Source organism: Molothrus aeneus, chromosome 5, assembly GCF_037042795.1.
Source record: "Molothrus aeneus isolate 106 chromosome 5, BPBGC_Maene_1.0, whole genome shotgun sequence".
Taxonomy (NCBI): domain Eukaryota; kingdom Metazoa; phylum Chordata; class Aves; order Passeriformes; family Icteridae; genus Molothrus; species Molothrus aeneus.
In genome coordinates, this window is record NC_089650.1 from 25,207,085 (window position 1) to 25,229,081 (window position 21,997).

The 21,997-nt window shown below is 45.8% G+C and overlaps 1 protein-coding gene across 2 annotated transcripts in view; it reads left to right on the top strand.

Moving 5' to 3' along the window:
• NTN4 (netrin 4) overlaps positions 1-21,997 on the top strand; it is a 47,783-nt gene that overhangs the window by 10,029 nt on the left and 15,757 nt on the right. For both annotated transcript variants that reach the window (XM_066550299.1, XM_066550300.1), the window contains exons 3-4: positions 10,725-11,003; positions 20,558-20,684. In XM_066550299.1, coding sequence (XP_066406396.1) covers positions 10,725-11,003; positions 20,558-20,684 — 406 coding nt within the window. The remainder of the gene's footprint in view (positions 1-10,724; positions 11,004-20,557; positions 20,685-21,997) is intronic.

The window sequence follows — 21,997 nt, forward strand, 5'->3', positions numbered from 1 at the left end:
CTGGTCATCCTATCATTGGGAAAACACAAATTGTTGGGCTCCGTTCAGAAATGCCATGTGCAAAATTCCATGTTCAGCTAGGTGTGGTTGGGGGGTGGCCAAATCCTGTCCAGTTCTTTGCATTGTATCACTAAATCTAGGAAGACATGGGAACTGTTGTTTCATAAGCACAAGAATAATGATTCATAGGGGAGTAGTTAATGAGATGAAGTAAATGAGGCTAGGCTGGAGTCAATAAAATTATATAGGAGCCTAGGAATCTCAGGCTGTGGCAGCTGGCAGTATCTGCACACTAGCAGGACACCATCTCACACCAGCCTCATTGCTGGTGAAGTGCATCCCTTGGTTTGGTCCTCAAGCTTTCCTTCCTGCAGGGCAGCCTGTCTTCCCAAGCACTGTGGGGGGTTTCCAAGCTGGTGCAAGTTTCCAACAGTGGAGGATGGGAGATTTTCCCTTTAAATAATGGTGCAGGAAAAAGCGAATCAGGGGAAAAGGAGAAACTTTAGCTTAGTTTTCACCTAGTTGTGACAATCCCTCCCCCTCTCCCACAGGCCATTCTAGAGGAGTGACCTGTCCCCTTATGAGGCCTCCTGGATGCTCAGCATCTCTGAAGGACAAGGGCATGTGAAGAGCAAGATGCTACTCCAACCTGCCCCATGATCCTCTGCATGATTTCTCCCATTACAAGTAGCCCATAGGATCGTCTCCTTTCCTTCCTGGATTTCCCAGTGCTTTGGCACTTGGGAGTTGGCCCTCTGCTTGGCCAGCTCTTGAAATGCAGCCACCTCTGTGATGGAGCATAGCCAGTGTTTAACAGTGCATATCACAGTCCCCCATTTGGAGCAGCAAGTTTCTAACAACTGCTTCTGGATCGACCTCCAATTATGGCTAAAACAAATTATTCTTTGGAGGGAGTTTGACCAGTCTGTGAAAGGGGGGATATTGTAGGCTGCCAACAGCAGGAGGGAATGGGTCCCAGGACTCCAGGAGACCCTTTCCAAACTTCTTATGTAGGATGTGAAGAGTACTGTACCCACATGAAACAAGAGGAGTTTGGGTAGGCAGAATTTAATTCTCTAAATTGGCATCTGGCCTTGCTAGCGGGACTATTGCTTCCCTTGAGAAAAGTGCCACGGGATTTTAACGGTGCCTCCGGAGCCTCTCTTCAGGCACTGCACCCCACTGCTTCATTTCACAGCTCATTTTTGGCATGAAGAGAAGGCTAGCTCACTTATTCAGCTCCCAGTTCTCTGGCTAGAAAGTAGGACTGCCATGTTTCTCATTGGGATTCCTGGATGCAGGTGGTTACATGGGAAGCGTGTAACCTAAAGCAGTGTATTGACATGTCTCAGAAGTTTTGGATCAAAAGCTCGTTTGAGATTAATTGCCATGCAACAGTGGGTGTCAGTGTGAGATACCCACTCTAACAACATTCAAAATCCTACACAAATGGTGAAGTTCTCAAATTCTCCATGGATAACATTTTACAGGAAGAAAAGAAGTTAATGTCCAGAACCCAGTTTACTCAATGCATATGCTATGAGTCTTTTACCACCAGTCTCTCTGCAGCATCCCTCATTCCAATAATTGAAATCTATATAGCTATGGGTTGAAAGAGGGCTGCTGCTCCTTGTGACCTTTTTGACAGTGTGCAGTTACATATAACTCCAACAAGTGTTCTTTTTCCTAGAATTTAGTGTATCTCATGGTAGTTCAAGCAGACAGTTCTATAGACACAAAGCCTTTTCATTAGAAACAAGAGCAGTTGAAAAATATTCATGGAATTGTGTTACTCTTAGGCTGAAAGAAAATCCCCTTGATCCTCAGTACCATTGCAGTTACTGACACACTAACCTGCTGCCTTTCAGGCTTTTGCAGTGGTGTGTTGTGCTCAGAAGCCCTTAAAGAGGTTATTCTGCAGCTCTGGGGAGTGAGCCAGCTTTTCTTACAGCCCTGCCAATGAAGAAGCAAGTCCAGTCCTTTGTCTGGCTCTTTGGAGGTAGCTCCAGGCTTTTTTTGGTCCTCCATATGCACAACAGGTACTGCTGGCCAGCCAAGGCTGAGAACATAAATCTTTTATGGGGATGGGGAAAGGAGGGGAATTGCTGGAGGGATGAGTATTTAAATACCATCTTTCTTGCTGATGGGTCAAAGGACTTCATATCATCAGCTGAGATGTGCTGGTTCATTTTCCTGACTGGGCTAGCACAGCCTTTACTTTAGAAACGGTGATTCTAAAGATGAGAAAAAGGCAATAATTGTTTTCCTTGACAGCCCATAGCCAATGATATCATGCATCTGGAGGGTTTTGTGAGCCAAGAAACTGAGTGTTTCTATCTGTTTGATGAGCAAAAGTAGTGGTTAAGCAAAATGGAGCCATTGTGGAATAAATGATGAATTATTGGAGAAGCACTATTAACCGGAGATGAAGAAATCCAAGAGGATTGAGCTATAGTGAGATAAGAACATTACTTTTGTGATCATTGACTGCATGAAGACAGGAATGACCTAGCAGTGTTTCATTTTCATCTAATGAAATTGTGTAGTTGAATGTTGAAGAACAGCTGAGAAGATGGCTCTCATCTGCCTGATTATTGCCAGAGATTTCAAGGATCCTGGAGAAATCCCAAGGGTCTTCCCTAGCTTTTCTTGTGCCTTTTCCAGCCCCTCACTGGTCAGCTGCTGCATGAGAGTTGGAACTTTTCCTGGACAGCTTCTCACTTTTGAGAATGACAGAATACTTTGAGATTCCCAAAAGACAAAACTTACCTTGGTATAAGTTAATTTGGGAGGGATTTTTATTTGAAATAGTTGTATTTTTGTCCTGAAGTCTTCGTAAGATTGCATAAATTTTGGATTGTAAGGCAAGGGATTATTTGCCTTGATTTATGTGCTATAAAAGACTGCAGAAGGACTGGAGACATGGGCCAAATGCTGTCTTATGTCAAATTATATGAAGGACCCTTGTTAAGGCTGCTGCCATTTATCCAGCATCTCAAGGAGCTCAGGGACTGCTGGTGGTGCTACACAGTGGCTTCCTGTCATGGTTGCCTGGGGATGTTGATCAAGTGCCAAATACTGTGGCCTGCAAGATTCCAATGCTCACTGTGATTTTAGTGTCTTTGATGGTCTCCTCTCTGCAGTGGCAAGGCAGGTTTTCCAATTTCTGTTGCTGTTTCACCTCATCCAGGTGATACTGAAGTGCGCACCATGGGGGCAGTCTGACCTCTCCACAAGCAAAAGAGGCTCTTCTTTCCTGCAGTCCACTTGGTCTGACAGGCAGAAAAACAAAGTGTTTTAGAGGAGCTGGTGGGTAATACCTGCCCAGCTTAGGCTGATGAACTTTCCACACCATGTGATTTATTTGCAGCATCTGCCAAAAGCAAATGTGTCATTTTTTAGCCTAGAGTCATCGCAATGAACATAGCACAGAGATGCACATTGGTTTCTCTCCTAAAATCTTGTTGCTCAGTGTGGTAATATATGAAATAAATCTGTTTTGTCAGTAGGAGGTACCAGCACTGTGGCCCTATCAGCCTTCTTCACATGGGTACTAATCCAACAGGCTTAAAATTTGTGAAGCAATGAGATTGTTTTCTTAAAGCTTTCAAGAACTTAACATTTAAGGTGTATCTCCAAAACGTGGTTGAAGTTAGACAGTGGTTTCAGAGGTTTTTAGAGTGGACTGATGGGCAGGGACACAGATACACATGCAGTGCAATGGCACAGGGCCCATTTCTGTAGCAAAATGTTCCTCTGCAGACACAGCTGTGCCCTCCAGGAAGAGCCAAGGAGAGCCTGGCAGACTATGACCACACTGATGCAGAAAATCCCAGAAACTAAAACACTGACCAGCAGGGTAAATGCTAGCATAGAGCTGCACCCTCAATACTGAAAGTGGGAGACAAAAGCAGCTGCCTTCAGAGTATGTGTGTCTCTCAGAAGTTGTTTGAAGGCAGAGAATCTGCTGGCTGTTGCCTGCACTAGCTCTGGTGTTTAAACTGTGCATCTGACAGCAGGTGTGCCTGAGCTGCTCCTGCTGAGGGAGCCCTGTTAAACCAGGCAGCTCCTGTGTCTGCAGCTTCCCACTGTAAAAAAAAAAAAAGATCCTCAAAGGTGTCAGGGCAAGTAGGACTGTCCATGTTCCCCAAAGGTACCAAATTAGATTCATTGCTGCAGCTTGAGTCTTACTGCATGGCACAGCAAACCTTCAAAGTCAAGCCATCCTCATATGAGCAGTAAGACAGTCTCACATCAGTCTTCCCTGCACATGTTATGGTGTGAGAAGTTTAATTACTCTTTTCTCAGAAGGCACAGGGGGACAAGCACAGAACAGTCTTAGCTCCAAGGTTCCTCTGCAGCACTGAAGGTCACTGGGCAGGGGTGTGGGAAAGAGGTGTGAGAACGCTCTCTTTGAGGGGGGAGCACCTCACTGGCATTGTGTTTCTGCAGCTAAATTTACATCCAGCTCCATCAGTCAGGCCTTTGTGGTTATGATGAGCTTATTGCTTCTAGTACATTTCTTGGGTGGAAGTTGAAAGCAGACAGTGTGGCAGGTTGACAGTTGGCACACATATTGCATCATTATTAATATTTTTAGTTACCCATTTCTAGAAATGAAATTGCTCCCTGGGGTCTTTCCATAATGTTTACCAAGAGAATTGACTACTTATAACTTTTACATCTAGTGAGCAGGAGAGTGCCACAATAAAATTTCCCTACTGAGCTTCTCTGGACAAGAGCAGCCAAGGCTGAAAGCAGTTGCCACCTTTGGGTAGTGCCTTCAGGAGAGTTCCTGGGCTGTTGGATGGCTGGGCTGGCTGGAGGGAGGTGCAGGGGCTGGGGTGCAGGCAGGCAGTGGCTGGGGGATGGCAGAGATGTACCATGCAGTGGATAGAGCATGGACTACCTCAGCTTGTGCCATCGTTTGAAGTGAAAGCCAAGGCCTGTGAGCACAAGCAGATGTGAGGCAATGCTGGGCACACAGCTGGGAATCCCAGGGCCAGGATGTCAGAGATAAGGGCTCACTTTCACCTCAGCCCCAGCAGCAGGCAAGTAGTGCATAACCTCAATTCTTCTTGTGCTTGAGGGAAATTTTTCAGGAGGCAAAGGTCTGAGGTCCTGGATGTGCTGGCAGAGCTCCACCACTGCATTTACTGCCCACATTTTCAGAACCTTGTCCAGGCACTAAATAAATCAGATCACTTCCAGTGACATGGACATTCCACAGGGCCCCAGAATACAGACCAATTAAACACATTTATTTAGTGCCTACATACCAAGAGTCACTGCAGACTCCTAGTGCACACCTTAACTTTTCTGTTAAACGCTTACTTGGACATCATACACCCTTTTGTAAAATGGTGCACATCCCTCATTTCTTTTGCTGTATATCTGGATAAGACAACAAACTTTGCATTCTTTTTATTCATATTTTTTTTTATTTATTCCTGTAAAATGCATTGAAAGGGATAAATCTACCAGCAAAAATCAAATAAGCCAGTACTGAATTTATGTAATGCCCCTGAGCTAATTACATGAATCACTAATATGGATGGTCATTGTTGTAATTATAGATATATTTTCATGCATTCAGGTCAGACAATACAGGGTAGAGTTCATCAGTCTCTTTTGGAAAGAAACCACACATCACTTCATGCAATGTTACCACCATGGTTTTCATTTACAACAGAGTAAAAATGTGGTTATGTTTTTAATATTTGTTTATTGCTTTTATTTTTGCCATGTTCCTGTTTGTTGGTTTGTTCCCATGTGTATATGCTTCTTGAGTCTTCTATCCATTTGTCTTCTATCCTTTCTTTTTTCATTCCTGGCTGAGGGCAGGCTCTCAGTTGGAGGTTGGAGCATGGCACCTCTGGCCAGGTGCAGGGACCCAGGGAAAGGCAAACACACAGCAGCTGCAAGACCCTGTGCAAGCCTCTGTACCTGTGCCTGTTTCTGAAGGTCTATGAGGAAGAAACTTTTGTGGATCACCCACATCTCTTCAATGTCACAGGCATTTGTATCCCACAGGGTCCCATTCCATTGCTCTGGACGCTTGCATCTTGACAAAAGTCCAGGCCCAAGCAGCTGCATTCAGTGGAGGTGGACCCATGACTCATTGAGAAACCTTTGCTCCTGGCAAGTCTTTCATTGGTTTTGTTGACTTCCTCAGGCAACTTTGACTTCACAGTTTATTTTCTTGCTGTCAGAATCATTCATTTGCATTTTCCTTCCCACTGTGGAGATATATATAAATATGTCCTTTTATTGCCTCTCCCACATAAACATATTAGGGTACTTCTTGCAAAGGGACTTTATGTGTTTATATATCAAGGTCATTGTGGTGCAAGTGGTTACTTGAGTGCACCATGTCCATGACTGCTGCTTTATTTATATTCAGGGCTACATTGCTGCATCTGCAGAAGGGTGAGGAGCTCAGGCTTCTTCTGCCACTAGAACTTGTGAAATAATCAACAGAGCAAGAGTTGCTCATGACAGCCCATGAGGAAATTGAAACCCCGTGGAAATTTATTAGAGGCTGTCTATGTAATGATGTGACCAAACTGCAGACAGCTGCAATGGTCTGGCTGAAGAGCAAAGTATTTTTACTCCATGGCATGTGCAAGGTACTGTGGGACAGCTTAGCCACTCCTGCTCCCTTGGAGTGGAGTGGGCTTGCCTTGGGAGTGGAGTGGGCTCCCTCCTGCCAGCAGCATGCATCACACTAAGGGGGTCAGGTGAACCCAACCTTCTTGAGGCACAGCAGTGACATTCCTCACTCAGAGACCACAGACTTCAGCTCCTGTTTGGCTGTGTAGAGAGACCACCACCATGCCAAAAAATCTCTGTGCACCTTTTAAATCACTCCTCAATTGATGTTGCTTCGTGCAAAGGTTGCTTTTATAGCACATGGGATCCAACTGCATCATTCCACATCTCACAGAAGGAACATTACCCCAAGGACTAGATATTTTGTTTCTTAGCAGTTCTATTTGCCTCCTGGTTTGTGACACAAGTTATTGCTAGATACTTAATTTTAAGTGGAAGCTGAGATAAAGATTCAGTTCCTGGGACTGTATTTAAGAAGAATCCCAAATATCATAAGATTTTTGGTGAGCTAGCAACACTGGGAACAAAATCATCTTTCTGATAGGATATAATATGGATGTAAAGCACAGAAATGCTGGGGTGCTTCAATGTATTACTTCTGACTTGTTTTACAAAATATAATATTTTAATTAGTGCATACATTTCAGAGCTGCTGGTGTAAAGATCAGGGCCTCCCTCACTTTGCTATCATAGGTGGGGCTATCATACTGCATAAGTCACATTGTCTGCCTAATGTTGTGATGCCAGGTTTTGAGGTTTTGATAGAAGGCCTTGTACACAGAGATGGAGACTTGAGTGGGAAAGACAGAAGCCTGGTCACCCTGGGGTGCTTACTGTTGAGGCTTGCTGCCTGCAGAGTGTCTGGGGACCACTGCCCAACAGAGTCCTGGCTGGACAGTGGCACCAGGGAGACAATGGGCTTGTAAAACCACATCATCAGATGCACACACATGTTGACAAAGTGTTCTTTTCCATTTTTCCTACACACTTCCTCTACACTGCTAAAAACTGAATAATATTTTGTTGAGGAGATTGCTGTAGCTGGGAGTTGCCAGAAGAACCAGAGGTGTGAAAACCTGGTCAAGTCTGCTGTGCAAACCATGATTCATTAGCAGAGAGGATGCTGAAACACTGTGCCCATCCTATTGCTGGGGCAATTGCATGGAAAAGCCCAAGAAGAGGTAAAAGCAGGGAATCTGGCACTGCCTGTGTGTGTATTTGTGGCTGGGCTGCTGGAAAGCACAGGGGTGCAGACCCATGATAGCTGTGTAAGAGCACTGTGGCCCCAGTGATGTGCAGACTCCTGAGACCAGCTGGGATAAATTAGTGATGTTCATGACTGAACAGGAAAATCTTGCTGGGAAACACATCCTTATCCTTTTTATGTAGTGTCTGAGGGCTTGTAGAATCCCAGCTGAATCTGCTGTGTCAGAGCAGAAAATTGCTATCTGTATGATGCCCTACATATTATAATGACCAGTTAGTATTTCATTACATCAGGGCTGCTGGGGTCTGGGATGGAGGCATGGGGATGTTTACTGTGCTGGCAGCACTGAGACCAGGCTCTGTTACAGGGCTGCAGGGCACAGTGTAGCTCCCCAGGCCAGGGCTGCTGGGCACAGCCAGAGCAGCACAGGACTGCCAGGGGGGAGCAGCTGAGAGCCTGCAGCCCTTGGGAATTACAGATAGAGTTCATGTTTAGCATCACTGTTTTCATGTAGCCATAAAAAGAAATGTTTGTAGCATTTTAGGGTCTGAGCAGGAATACTGGCTCCATTGAAATCAGCAGCACAACTCCCCCTGAATTCCACACAGACAAGATTTAACTCTGTCAGTGCAGAGGCACTCAGGGTTATTGATTTCCTTGCTATGATTGTCTTTACTAGAACCACAAACATCAGTCACATGCATTAAACAGGGATAGATAAACAAGGAAAACTGAAAACATGAGAGGAAAGTCTGCAGCTCCATCTAGCATAAATTGTTCTCATCTGAATTAGGACAAACAAAGAATTCTCTGAGATGCAATTTATGTAATATCAAGAAACCCAAAATGCTTGTTTTTACTGAAAGTTCTTGACCCAGCATTTTCTGTCATGTCCACTAAAAAGAAATCAATGTCTTCAGATTGGATTTTTCCCAAGGAATTTTCTTTCCGTATCTGAAAGCATCTTGTGTTCACAAAAACACTAGCAAGTAAATGTGATCAGAATGGCATTGATCTAAATTTGGGTAAATAACAAGCCTTGGCTTGAGGTGCAAGACTTGTATTTGGGGTTCACTTGGGTTTCCATTGATACCTGGTTTATATTTTTATTTTAGGAAAGAAGAAAAAATTCAGTATATCTCTGAAAGAGAGGGCAGAAAAGACCTCTTTTGAAGTGTGTTACTGTTTATTAATACCTCTCATTGGACTCAACACTTCTGCACAAGGAGCATGCTCACCAGCCTTGCCCTCTGACCACCTCTCCCACTTAACCTTCTCCTTTATCTGTGTCTTTCTGGCAGAAGATGCTCAGACACCTTTGGGAGGGAGGGAGTGTTTGCAGGAGGGCAGTGCAGAACTGCAGCTATGATGTGTTTGCCAGCGTGCAAGGCCCAGCTCCAGCACGGCCCAGCCCCGCTGTCACCAGCATGCTGGTGGCAACTGTGCTTGGCAGGCTGGCAGGGCACACAAAAGCGTGCTGCCGCCATCCAGCTCCAAAACAAAGCTAAATCTCCTTCCAGGCTGACACAAAGCTTCCTCTGGCTGGGTTCAGGCAGCCCTGGAGAAAAGCCAGGTCCCAGCCAGGAGCAGTGCCAGCAGTGATGGGGCTGATGGAGGCAGCAGCTGGTAGGCAAAGCCTGCTGGCAGGCCAGCTGGCAGCACTGTGGTCATTATTTCCAGGATCTGTGGATCCTGGTCAAATAAAAGGGAAGCCTTCATCAGCTAAAGCATATCAGCTGCTTTCTATGGAAGGAGTGGATTTAGGGGCAGGAGGCTGTGATCCCAGATAGCAACAGCAGCAAGTTGGTGCCTTGCCTCTCGCTGGGCAGGAAACAATGGTCACCTCCTTGCCCCCTGCAAGAGGCTGGCCAGCATTTTGGGTGGCGTGAATGGTTTCAGTGGGGCAGCACTGTAGTTTGAGGAGGTTTTAACTCACTGCTGGGAGTAGTGCATTAGCTGCATCACACCCTCAAGCACTCAAGTGATTTGATCAAATGTTGTTTATAATTATTGTAGTTCATCAAGCTGTCGGTGACTGTTCAGTGAAAAACTACTTAGCTATTCTGAAAGTGTCACTGTAAATTGAATGTACCAATAGCTAATATATGTCAGAGATATGTTGTTTAATATCTGTGATAGTCATATAAAGTATATGCTGTTTCTGATTCTTCACTGTATGCAGCTAGACCAAAAACTTTAAAATAAGCCTTTTCAAGAAAATTGGTTATTTTTATCTAGTGCTCTCAATATTCAGCTTGAGCCAATATTTACCTATTCAATCAGACTGAAGTTAAAATAAAGAATGAATGATAAGTATTTGTTTAAACTTTGGAAGCCCCCCCTCTTTCCTTTCTTTCTTATCTTGGTTTTCTTGATTATCAGCTTGCTGTCACGAATTGCCACACCTAATCACTTTTCCACTAGGAAGCAGCCTGGAACTGATAGGAGCCAAATATTTGGAAATATGATCTATATTGGTTAAAAAATACACCATTCTGGGAGAGGGAATGTTAATGAAGAGTTTCTCACATGCACATCACCCACCAAGGTGCTGGTCCCTGTGCTGGGCCATGCCACGAGGCCAGGGCACCCACCTCTGATTTGAGTTAATGGCAAAATGTCACTTGACACCCATAAGGTCCTTATTCTTGTGGAGAGGAATGTAAGGGATCATGGGGGGTCACCTTGTGTGCACTGATTTGGAAGTGGATTTGCTGCTCCCACTCCTTATAGAGAGGGAAGAACATCATGAGAGCCTGGTGCACACTCCCAGAGGATGCTGTTTTTGCCATTTGACCCCACGGCCCACCCTGGGGCTGGCTGACATCCTTCTTTCTGCTTCACCCACCGTGTTTCTCTGCCAGGTGATCTTCCCAGCCCCGTCACCGCTGTGTTTCTCTGCCAGGTGATCTTCCGAGCGCTGTCGCCGCCCTATGCCGCGGAGGACCCGTACAGCGCGGAGGCCCAGGCGCAGCTGAAGATCACCAACCTGCGGGTGCGGCTGCTGCAGCGGCAGGGCTGTCCCTGCCTGGCGGCCAGCCCGGCCCCGCAGCCCCCGCCAGCCCTGCACTACGCCATCTACGACTTCATCGTCAAGGGCAGCTGCTTCTGCAATGGCCACGCTGACCACTGCATCCCCGTCGCTGGATTCAGGCCCACCAAGGCGGCTGGCGTTTTCCATGTGGTAAGTACATGCACTCAACAATGTCTCACAATACAAAACACTGCAGGAAAGCAGAATTTTGAAAATAGTAAGGGACTATATAGAGTAGGGTGTAGGTCCAAGGATGCAATCAATATTTGACATTTGATGCCCTGAGCTCCAAGCACAGTGAGCAGAAATGGTCTTTACAAAGGGGGTGGTCTCCATGTGGGGCTGAAGTGCTGAACTTCCTTTGTGTCTTGGTGTAGGACTCTCATCCTTTTCAAAGGTGCTCCACAGTAGTTTATTTATTTCAGGTAAATCTTTAAAAATAATTAAATTGCTGACATCCATCTTTCCCCAAATGCTGACTTGCAATAACACAATATCTAAAGGATAAAAAAATTCAGGGCATTTTGGTAACAAAGAAGGAGGAGAGCTTCCCTGAAGATACGAGGCATCACGTAACTACCATTGCTTCTGGAGGATCCAAGGATATTGGGTTGGGTCTTGAACCAAGGGGACAGAGATGGGTTTTGACTCTCACTCATGGGCTTTCTATTGCACTTTGCAATACCTTTCTCTGGATAAAAACTCTGTGCTCTGGTTTTGAGGGGACTCCCATCACAAGAGCTCTGAGCTCCAATTCCTAAGGACCCACCAAGACCTAGACTTCTGGGAAGCAAGAGGCACTAACCCATAGGGCAGGTGACAGGCACAGCAGTGGCCAACACATTGGATGCCTGTGGTATGGCATGCATGTACCCAGCCAGTCCAGGGACACTTGGTGCCACCAGCACATCTTATCCTTTCTGCTAATCCAGGCTGGCTCTGAAAGCTCTGGCTTTGCTGGAGGAAGAGCAGAAGGGAAAGACAGAACAGCCAAACATACTGTACTGAATGTTAGACAGAAAAAGATCGCTAAAAAAAAAAAGGCAGTTAGTCTAGGTAAGGAGTCCAGCTCTTTGGGGAGCTCTCATTTCACTTAATTACAGTCTCAGACATGAAGCAGACAGGATGTTTCCCTTCCACTAGAGCTAGCCTTGCGACATCTTGAAAATATACCAGTTTGAAAGCGTGCAGCTCTGTGATTGATAAGAGTGTTTCAAGTAGCACTGCTCTGCTTTCTGCAGATGTCCCCTGAGTGAAAGTCTTTGAAAGGAGCTGTTTGCTCAGGATTATTTTGGTGGGATACAATTGCATAGGAGCGTGCCCTGGAGCACCACTGAGAGTTGTAACAGAGCCTGCAGCCAAATAAGCCTCCAGTACAGCTACAGGCTGTGGCAACCATAGTGTGCAGGTAACAGGCAGGGCTGGGAGAAGGAAGCAAGTGCCAAAATCACACTGAAAACAGAGCAAGAAATAGCAACAAACCCCTGTGCTGGCCCCGAGGGGGAAATTCAACTCTGGTTATAAATGTTCATGTGGCAGGAGTCCCAAAGGTGACGTTTCTGCAGTGAGGCTGACTCATTTTGCTGTGTCATAATGTGCTTTACTTACCCCCCCTCCTGCATGTCCCGTGAGGGCTGTGCCAGTGTAGGGGTGACATAGCCCCATGGTTTGCAGGGCAGGTCAAGGTGTGGTAAGAGCTTTTCTCTCCCAATACCACCTCTTCCATCATAGAGCTGGGGCAGTTTTGGCTGAGCCTAGTCCATGCCTGGCTCCTGTGGCATGAGGCTACTGCTGTTTGGGGACTGCAGTGGCACCCACCTCCTGCAACCCAGCCTGGGGTTTGCCAGTGCATTGCATCAAGATTGGAAGAGAGAACTATTTAAGGTGATAGGAAGAATTCATCACACATGTGAATGAAAAGAAAAGGGACAAAAGATTGCGATGTCCATGGCTGTTTAGGTGGTAGAAGTGAAAAAACTTCTGAAAAGAGAGTAGGATTTCAGAGAGGGAGCATTTTTATACATTTCACATAAAAAACTCACAGAAAACATAAATCTGAAGAATTATGACCAGTCATTCAAGAGGTTGATGGAGATTTCAGTAGTCTTTATGAACCTCTACCTACCAAGGGTTTTATCAGAACCATCAGTGTAAAACTGAGGACAACAGAAGCAGGGAAGCACTGTATCATTTCACAATACAATTATAAAATCTGGCTCTGTTTTTATGCTTGTTTAGACAAGAGCACTCCTGAAGAATATGCTCTAAGTTAGAGTTAACATCGAAATTGAAGCTTGTTTAAGATTGTTTAATAAAAAACCAAACAACTTTTCCAAAAAATCTTTGTGGCAGTTTTCTTAACCCCCCACTTGTTCTCAGCCTATAGGCAAAATCCTAACTGCAGCCTTAGTTTCAGTCCCTGCCTGGCCAGCAGAAGACACAGATGTGATATATTTATCTTTCTCTTGGGCTGCTCTGGGCAGTAAGCTGGGGAATCCCAGCAGCACTGGGCACAGCTGCCAGGTCTCAGTCAGATCTCACAGAGTGAGCAGAAGCATTTCAGCCACCTCACCCAGAGACAGTCTGACAACAGAGTGTGGGTATGTGAGAATGCTGGGGGCTGCTGCTCTGGCAGGTTTGATGCAGGATCCTGACCCAAGGGGCCAGGATGGTAAGCTTGGGGCATGGGCCCAGCTTGCTGCCACAGGATTCCTCCCACTGGATGTATTTTTTTCTTGAGATCTTGGCAATTTTGTTGAGAAAGTGATGGTTTTGAAGGTAAATATTGTGAGTGGCTGAAGTGAGGCCACAAGTCCACTTGGCCATGAGATAATATTACCTGGAACACCCTCAGCGTGTGGGCTTGGGATGCAAACAGGGTGGAACAAAGGGGGGCTCCTTCTACCCTGGCAGAAGCAGCTCTAACTTCATTTTCTGGGGTGGGGAAACCTCTGTCTGCAATCTGTCTGAGCCAAGTCAAAGCAAAGTTCAACTTGACAGAGTCTGGTAGGAGATTTGTTTCTGTCCCGTCATCACCGTCTAGCTGCAAAACTCTCCATGATGCTCCTCTCCTCCTGGCAATTCGCCCACCTACCCTTTTCCTAAAAGAGAATGGAACTTGTGCAGGAAAACTCTGGTTTTGTTTGAGTGTCAGAAGTGCCATGTCAGCCTTTAGGTGAATTCTGAATATACAGGTGGAACTTCTGCTCTAGCAGAAGGTGTATTTCCATGAGCTCCCCAGAGAAGACCTGTCTGCCTGGGATGGCAAGGGCTGCTCCTCATGGGTAGTATGATCCTGTCTGTCCCTTGTTGGACACTTGTGTGCAACAGGCAACTGTCAGGTTGATACAGATACACTTTCTCTCTTTCCTACTTCTCCTAAATTTATTCAAAAGGTCACTACTCAAATCTCATCAGCAAAAGCCCAGTGCATACCCAGGAGGAGATATGCATGTACAGAACTCCTACCATACCATGCTAAGCAGCTGATCACTTCTTGAACTGCATTACATGGCAAACCACAAATATGAGCAAACAAATGAGTTTACATAAATAGGAGATCCCTCCTGATCTTCAGTGGACATAAGAAAACTGTTTTTTCCTCTGATCTGTGGCACAGGAGCTTCTTGCCCTTTGCCAGTACCTCTGCACATGGAGCCATTGCACTGCATGCTTGCTCTGCATGCCTCTTACCAGCTAAAGCATCCCCATGGCCTGCTTGCAGCAGTGGCAAGTGGCACGCAAGAGGAGAGGCAAGTGTTGTGTAAGCCTGGAGATAAGTAGCATTTTGCAATTCAGGAATCCAAAGTGGGGAAAGCAAACCCAGAGGTACCTCACCTGGGTTCTGCAGTTCTGTCTCAAGGTGAGAGATGGAGTTCATCCATCTTAGAGACTCCTTGGACCTCCCTGAATGCAGATTCCTGCAGCTTAGCCAGCTGATCTCTCCAAGCTTCTTCCATAGTTATGAAGGTTGGGATCGTGGGTGGACCAAGATACTCTGCTAAAGCACTTTTGTGTAGTTAGGCAGGGTGAATATTTCCCCCCACTTCCCATGTGGCCAACCCAGTGGCTGTTATAAATTGTTATCATGCTACTGACATCAAAAGATGTTCAAGGTCTTCCAGAGCAACGCTGACAGAAGCCTATTGTACAAGGAATTTAAAAAAACCCTACTGCACAGCCCCCACACCCTGGACAACAAGCTTTGTATTCTTTCACAAGAACAAGATAGGATATGAGAATTTTCTCATGCATAAATTTGGTTGTCTGGTGCTTTGGGAAAAGAATACCTCTCCATGTGCTGACAGCCACTGGTAGGCATCGGTTCTAAAACTGGCACAGCAGTTGAAGCACAACACAGTTTAAAAGCTATGGTTAGAGACTCAGTGTGAATGCTGCCATTTTCCCTTAGGCTAGAATCATGCCCATCTTCCATGAAAGCTAAAAAAAAAAAACCAAATGAGAGAGAGAGAGAAAAAATACAGTTTTAACAGTTCCAAAAAGGAAATTCTATTAAAAGCAGTTGCCCCTCCCAGCTATTTAGACTGTTTATGCTATCAGGTCTTTGGGACATTGATTTTCTTTTAGTGTGCATTTGTGTTGGACTCCATATAGTGGGTGAATTCTTATAATATAAATCAATTTATAACAGGTGACTGAAAGCATTTTTCCCTCAGTGCAGCAGTCTTTGTTACTGCCTAACATTTTGGAACATGATAAATATGGGGAAAAGGATTTTATAGGATTCAACTAAAGAAAAAGCCCTATGTATTTGCAATGTGAAAGGAAGCGCTGGAAGGTTATAATTTGGCAACAAAAGGCTCTGGAAGGAAGCATGCCCTAGCAACTGTCTTTGTATAGAGAAATCAGTCGCTCGTTTATCTTACAGAAGGCAACTTTTGTAACACTCTTTGCATTGTGCCCTCCAATGACTGACGTTGCGACTGGGCTGTCAAGCTAAGAAGGGGAACAGTGTGAAAGTGAACTGGGAAATAAAGACCCCATGACAAAATGAAAAATGTTATAGGAAGGCCTTGCTGCTTAAATGAGTCAGGAGCCGTGTGAATGCTTAAAGGAGTGAGACATACTGGCAATTGTGTTTGTGTACTTAGTGATGCTCCATAATGACCCTAGTGAGTATGCCTTACAGCTAGCTATAAGCTGAGGTGAATGAAAAGGGAAGAAAATATGTGCTTTTCCCCCTGTTAATGCACAGGGATCAGACTCTGAGATTCTGCCTTCAGAAAGGTGCTGAGATGCTGGAGAAATCCTGAAGGCCAGGTATGTCATTTTCCCAGTCTACCTTGTGTCCCAGCAGAGCTGCTGGGCTGGTTTCTCAGCCCCGTCTCCCAGCTGCTCTGTGGCATGACAGGGTATTTGCATGGCAGACCAGTCTCGCAAGTGGCCCTCCTACAGCTCCTAGAGACATTAATTTTGTCCAGTGTAGACAGTCTGTTGGCTGTTTTTCACCTGCTGCCACTTTTCCTTGTATTACCCCTTCTTGACCTTTCTCATATTTCTAGCTCTCATAGGATTTCTTTATTACTAAAAAAAATACATGTCTACCTATGGGCTGCAAGAAAGGGCTTGCTAGTATCCACCTTTTTTGTTGTTTCCAATGCATAAAAATGTTTGCTGTCATGCTGGAATTATGTAAAAGAAAGAAGATATTTTCTTCAGTGGGATAAAGCTAGGTTGGAGAGACATTTCAATGCAGAGCTGTTTTGGGTGGTAGCAATTGTAATGCTATTTTAAGAGAACAAATACATCAGCCTGGGGCAAGGTTTTTGAATCACTTAGGTCTGACTTTTCATTAAACTTCTGTGAAAAAGGAATATGGAAAAGAAGGTACTAACTAAATGGTTGCCCTGAGAAGCAAGCTACTAAGGACTGTTTTCCTCTCCTCCCTCGGTTTGACTGCCCCTTTAGCTTCTTCCTCAGTGGGTCTGCACCCCACACTCCACCTGGCTGAGAGGGGTTGGGGCCACTATGAAACATGAGGGGACCTTGGAGAGGCAAAGTTTTCTCAGCCCATTTAAGTAGCAGTGCTGTAAAGGCACAGCAGTGTCCAAATTGGGAAACCTGCTGCCTTTTCCAAAGCTTACTCCCAAAGTTTGGGGTCTGGGTAGCTGCTTCTGATGCAGAAGCGGGGTCAGCCAGGCCATTGCATCTGCCAGGCCTCTGCAGGCGTTCACCCAAATAGGAATCCCACTGAGATTATGGATGCCCAGCCCTGCAGCAAGCAGGGACACACAGGTTTGCAGTGTGCATTGCAGGCTGGGCTACTGAGCAGCCATGGCAGGCCCTGCCCAGGTGAGCAGAGGGCATGTGGCATCCACAGAGGGATCTGCACTTGGGAGGGAGCAGCTGATGGAGGCAGGTTGTGATAAACCCTGAGGAAAGGAAACTGCAAGGCAGCACCCTTAGGATAAGAATGGGGAACATGTTCCTCCTGGCCCAGCTGGACAGCACCCACTCGGGCAGGAGCCCAAGCCCATGGGCCTCTGTGCTGGTCCTGTGCTTGCCTTTGCACAGACAGCAGAATTTTGCTACTCTGTTATTTTTTAAGCTTTCCAGACAGACCATTTGTTTCCTTTTGCCCAGGTGCATGGCACCTTTACAAGCAATCAATACCAGGAGTGTCATGCCGTGCTCTGCCTCTGAGTCTATCTAGATAAACACCAGCTGCTTGATTTGCATCATCTCCAACTTGGCTCTTTTGCAGCCACAGTGTGAGAGACCACAAGTCTTCCATTGCTGCAACAGTTTTTTAATTACATACAACTTCTTTCCTTAGAGTTCGCATACAGATTAATATTAATATGTTGGTGCACAGCTATTCAGTGGTTTATTTATTAGCTCTGCATGCCAAATTAATGGTGGCACAGAGATTCTTGGAATACCCATCCTATTCTGTTTTGTTTTCACCCACCTTCCTTTATTTCAGCAATGCAGCAATGTTCTATTCTACAGTACTTGGGCTTTCAGAAAATCCAAGCTCTTGCTCTTTAGAGCCATGAAAGCTCCTTGGTGAGGCATTTTGCCTTGCTGTCTGCTGGTGTCTTGGGATGCTTTATCCTTTGAGGGTTTCTGAGGGGCTGCTGAGTTTTAGATGAGTTTTTGGATTATTAATGCTGAGCAGCCTCTGGATGATTGATTGAGTCCCCACTGATTCTTTGTGTGGCTTTGGCAAGGAGCAAACTGAATTTGGAGGGTGAGACTCCAGGCTGTAGGCTCAGAAAGGGGGAGCACACATCCCCACAGTAATCACAAGTGTCCCCATGTCTGAGACAATTTCAATTGCAATTCTTCTCCCATGTCCTTCTCACTTTGGCATCATAATTGCAAAAGCACCAAAGGACCCTCTGGTTTTGACCATGGCACCCTCTGACTCCTTACAGTCACCTTCCCTTCTTGATCATGTGTGTCCTGGGTCTGGTGGGTCCCTCTACCCTTACAGCTGGGACAGTCCTGTGAGGAAGGGTTTCTGGAGGATGTCTTTGGCCACATATGTGGTTCAGGCTAGTATGTCTAGCCCTAACCACTCAATGGCCAAAGGTCTTGCAAGAAACTCCTACCAAAAGTGGCATCAAAGAGTTAGGACACCATCAAAACCACCAGAAGATGACCAGTATAAGTTCAGTCATCTTCTGTTTCCATGCAGGTTTTAAATATGTGTGAAGATATTCTGTAAGACTGGTTTGTGTGTGCACCTTGCCTAAAAAATATGAGATAGAAATTTATTGGTGAGTGGTAATTTAGGAAAGGGGGGTATCTGAAAGCTTGAAGAACATTTTGTTGGTTGTAGCAAAAATGAAAATATGAAAACACAAAACACACTTTGAGAACTAGATATACTCTCCACAAGTTTGTTGTTTCTTTTCTATGTTTACTTCTCATTCTTTTCAGACATTAGCACACATTTAAGCTTATATCAATACAGTAAACCAGGCAGACCAAGTAGTATCTGCAGTGAAACTAACTAATACCTGTGATAAGGCCAGATAGCACAAAAAACAATGTTAGCTTAGTATTTTCACTTTAGCTTAGATGCTCGTGCATTCTGACTCCATCCGTACCTATCCATTGCTTCCAAAGCACAGCTGCTGTTTGTATTTTTTGATGATCTGACATTTTAAAGGGACAGGAATGAATTCAAGAAGTTTTTGAAAGATCTTGCTATTTTCATTTCTGCTTAAAACTCTTGGAAGGACTTTTCAGGTCAGTTTTGAAATTTTATCTGTCCTGGTTACATTTGACTCCTGTAAGATAGCAGCTGAAATAAATTAATTAATCTATTCAAATGAATAAATCAGAAAGTCACCATAAGCCAGGAGTGTGTGAGGTGTGTGTGCACCTATGTAATGAGCAGGAGCTGTTTACAACATGTTCAAGGTCCTCTTCTGTTTTGTTTACTCTTCAGGCTTTTCACAGGAACCTTTTTGTGTGGCAGTCTCAACAGCAAGTGATGCAGTTAGGGACAGCACACTTGTAAAACCAAAGTTAAACTCTGTGGAAGGCAGAATTTCCAGTAGCAATTAAAGCCATGCCTAGCTCCAGGCTGGATCACCAGGTGCCCCAGCCGCCCTGTGCTCCCCTCAATGCCAAAAGCAGCAGCAGCTGGTGCAGCTCCGTTGGTTTTATGGCCAGCTTGTGGCATGAGCACAGGGCCACGCTGGCAGCGCAGACTGGGGCCCCTGGCTCGATCACGAGCAGCAGGAGAAGCTGAACTCTGCATTTAAAAGCAAAATGTGGAGCAAAGCTGCAAACACAGGCACATATCAAAATAGCTACAGTAGGCAGCTACCTGCCATGCTCCATGGGAAAAGGCAGGGCCTTCATTCTTGCCAGCAGAGCCATGCTGCTGCAGATCTTGATCTTGTTGCATCCAGGCACTGCCGGCTGCTCGTGCCCTCTAGCCACATCCTGTTTTCTTTGCATTTGCCAACAGGGTGAGTAATGCCAGCGACTGACAGGGCAGCTGGCACCAAGTGTGCTGTGCTGGCTTTTCATCTCTAATTACCCCTGTACACTGGGCTGTCTAGCTGTTAAATTATCTGTCATGAACATGTCCGAGTATAGTCAGTCACTTGGGGCCTTGTGCTGTCCTTGATTCTTCCTTTGTGGGGCAAAAATTCTGCCTAGGATGAGTAGATATTTATGTTTCAGGGGGTTGATTTTCCTTTTTCTCATACTTATTTTTGCTGGAGATAGCTGGGCACACAGAGCTGAGTGCTGAGATTGTAGGTGCTATTCCTGCAGTACTGCAAAGGTGTATTCATGTTTATGAGAGAGAAAAAGAGAAAGGTTTTACAGTGTTTCTCAAGGGTGCTTTGAATCCCGGTATTTTTTTAAATCTCTTCTGGAAATTCATGCTGCATCTGGAAACAGCTAAAGACATTTTTAGATCTCAAAAAAAAAAAAAAAGTAATATACCATGAGTAATTAATTAGCAAAGTAATTACCAAAAGTAATATGTCATGGTGTACAATACCATGACATGCAGATCTACACATACTAACCTAACTGAAAGTGTAACTACAGAATATTTGCCCCTGGCTGAACTGGACACCATGCTATATCTCTCCTTCTAGTCAATGCAACAGCATGTAGCTGGCATGCTATTTCCTGTGTGTGGGCATTGCTTGGGCCCCAGAGACTCTGACCTTTGCTGTGGGTGATCCTTGCTCTCTTTCCCCTACCAGGTCCATGGGAAATGCATGTGCAAGCACAACACTGCAGGGTCCCACTGCCAGCACTGCGCCCCGCTGTACAACGACCAGCCTTGGCAGGCTGCTGATGGCAAGACTGGAGCCCCCAGGGAGTGTCAGTGTAAGTAGCCAGTCAGGAATGGTGTCTCCAGATCCTTGCCAGAGTGAAATGCTTCCTCCATGCATGCCTTTCTCCTGTGTGTCCGAGAGCAGCACATCCTGAGGTGGTGGGGAGGTGCTTTCCAAGCAGCTCAGCAGTGAAGAGGCACTGCCACACCCCTGCCCAGCACCCACCATGTGTTTGTGTGGCCAGGACAGCCCTGTTTGCACAGCCCCTCACTTGGCAATCCTCACCAGACCGCGATGTCTGTTGGTTTGGCCTTTCTCTGGGACCCAAGTGCATCTCTTGGGGGAAAGGTCTGCTGCTGTGGGCAGTCTGCAGCCTACCAGGGTACCTTGGAGCTGACAAGGGGCCAGATTTGTCCTATCCATGGACACCACCGACAAACACCTTTGCAGGAGGTATGACTTTCTGCTGCTGGGTGTGGGCTCTGCTCACCCCTGAGCACTGAGGGCAGGAGCAGCCATGGGCTCTGGAGGTTTGTAGATCAGTTCTGCAGTGCCAGGGGGGATGCCTAGGGAGAGTGCTGCAAGCAGGGGAATGCAGAGGTCATGGAGCCATGTGCTTCAGTAAGAGCAGCAGTCTAGGCAGAAAGGTGCTGAGGACTCTCCACGCCACCCCAGGAAGGCTTGCAGGCCTGCTGAGTGCCATCCTGCTCTGGCTACAGTGCTATCCATACATAAGCAACCATCAGCCTGCCAGTGTGGGCTATGGTCATGCTCACTGGAGTATGGATGATCCCTGAGGGAACGACAGTGAATTCCTACTCACACCAGCAGCATTTGATGAGCAGGCATTGGAACAGGTCTCACTTGACCCTTGACTTCAGTTGTGTGGGCATGCAGACTTCCTCCACTGCCAGCACAGGGTAAGGAGGATGCTTGTACTCTCTCACACACCTATCCTCCACCTGCCTTTTTCCTCCCTCAGCTGTGGGGGAATATCCTGACAGCACCCTCATGGCAGATGTTGTATAGGGCAGTGCTGATTTCTAAAGCTGGGAGGGAAGGATCCTTCCTCAGCAGGACCGGTAAATATGGGTCTCTCTGTTCTGGCCTGACCACCTGTGGCTGTCCTTGTACTGGAAAACCTGTATTGGAAATAAAAGAATTAAAGAAAATACTTTTTCTTAAACGTTATCTCCAGAGGTTGGGAAGTGTAGATGAAAATGTAGTGCTACTTCAGGCATTCAAATGAATAACAGGTTCATAGGCCAAGTCCCTGTTCCAAAACGTGATTTTGAGTTTTTGTGTCTCTTTTCTATAAACCAGTATCTTTCACAGCCTTAATGAGTTTTTCTGTTCCCTTTGGCT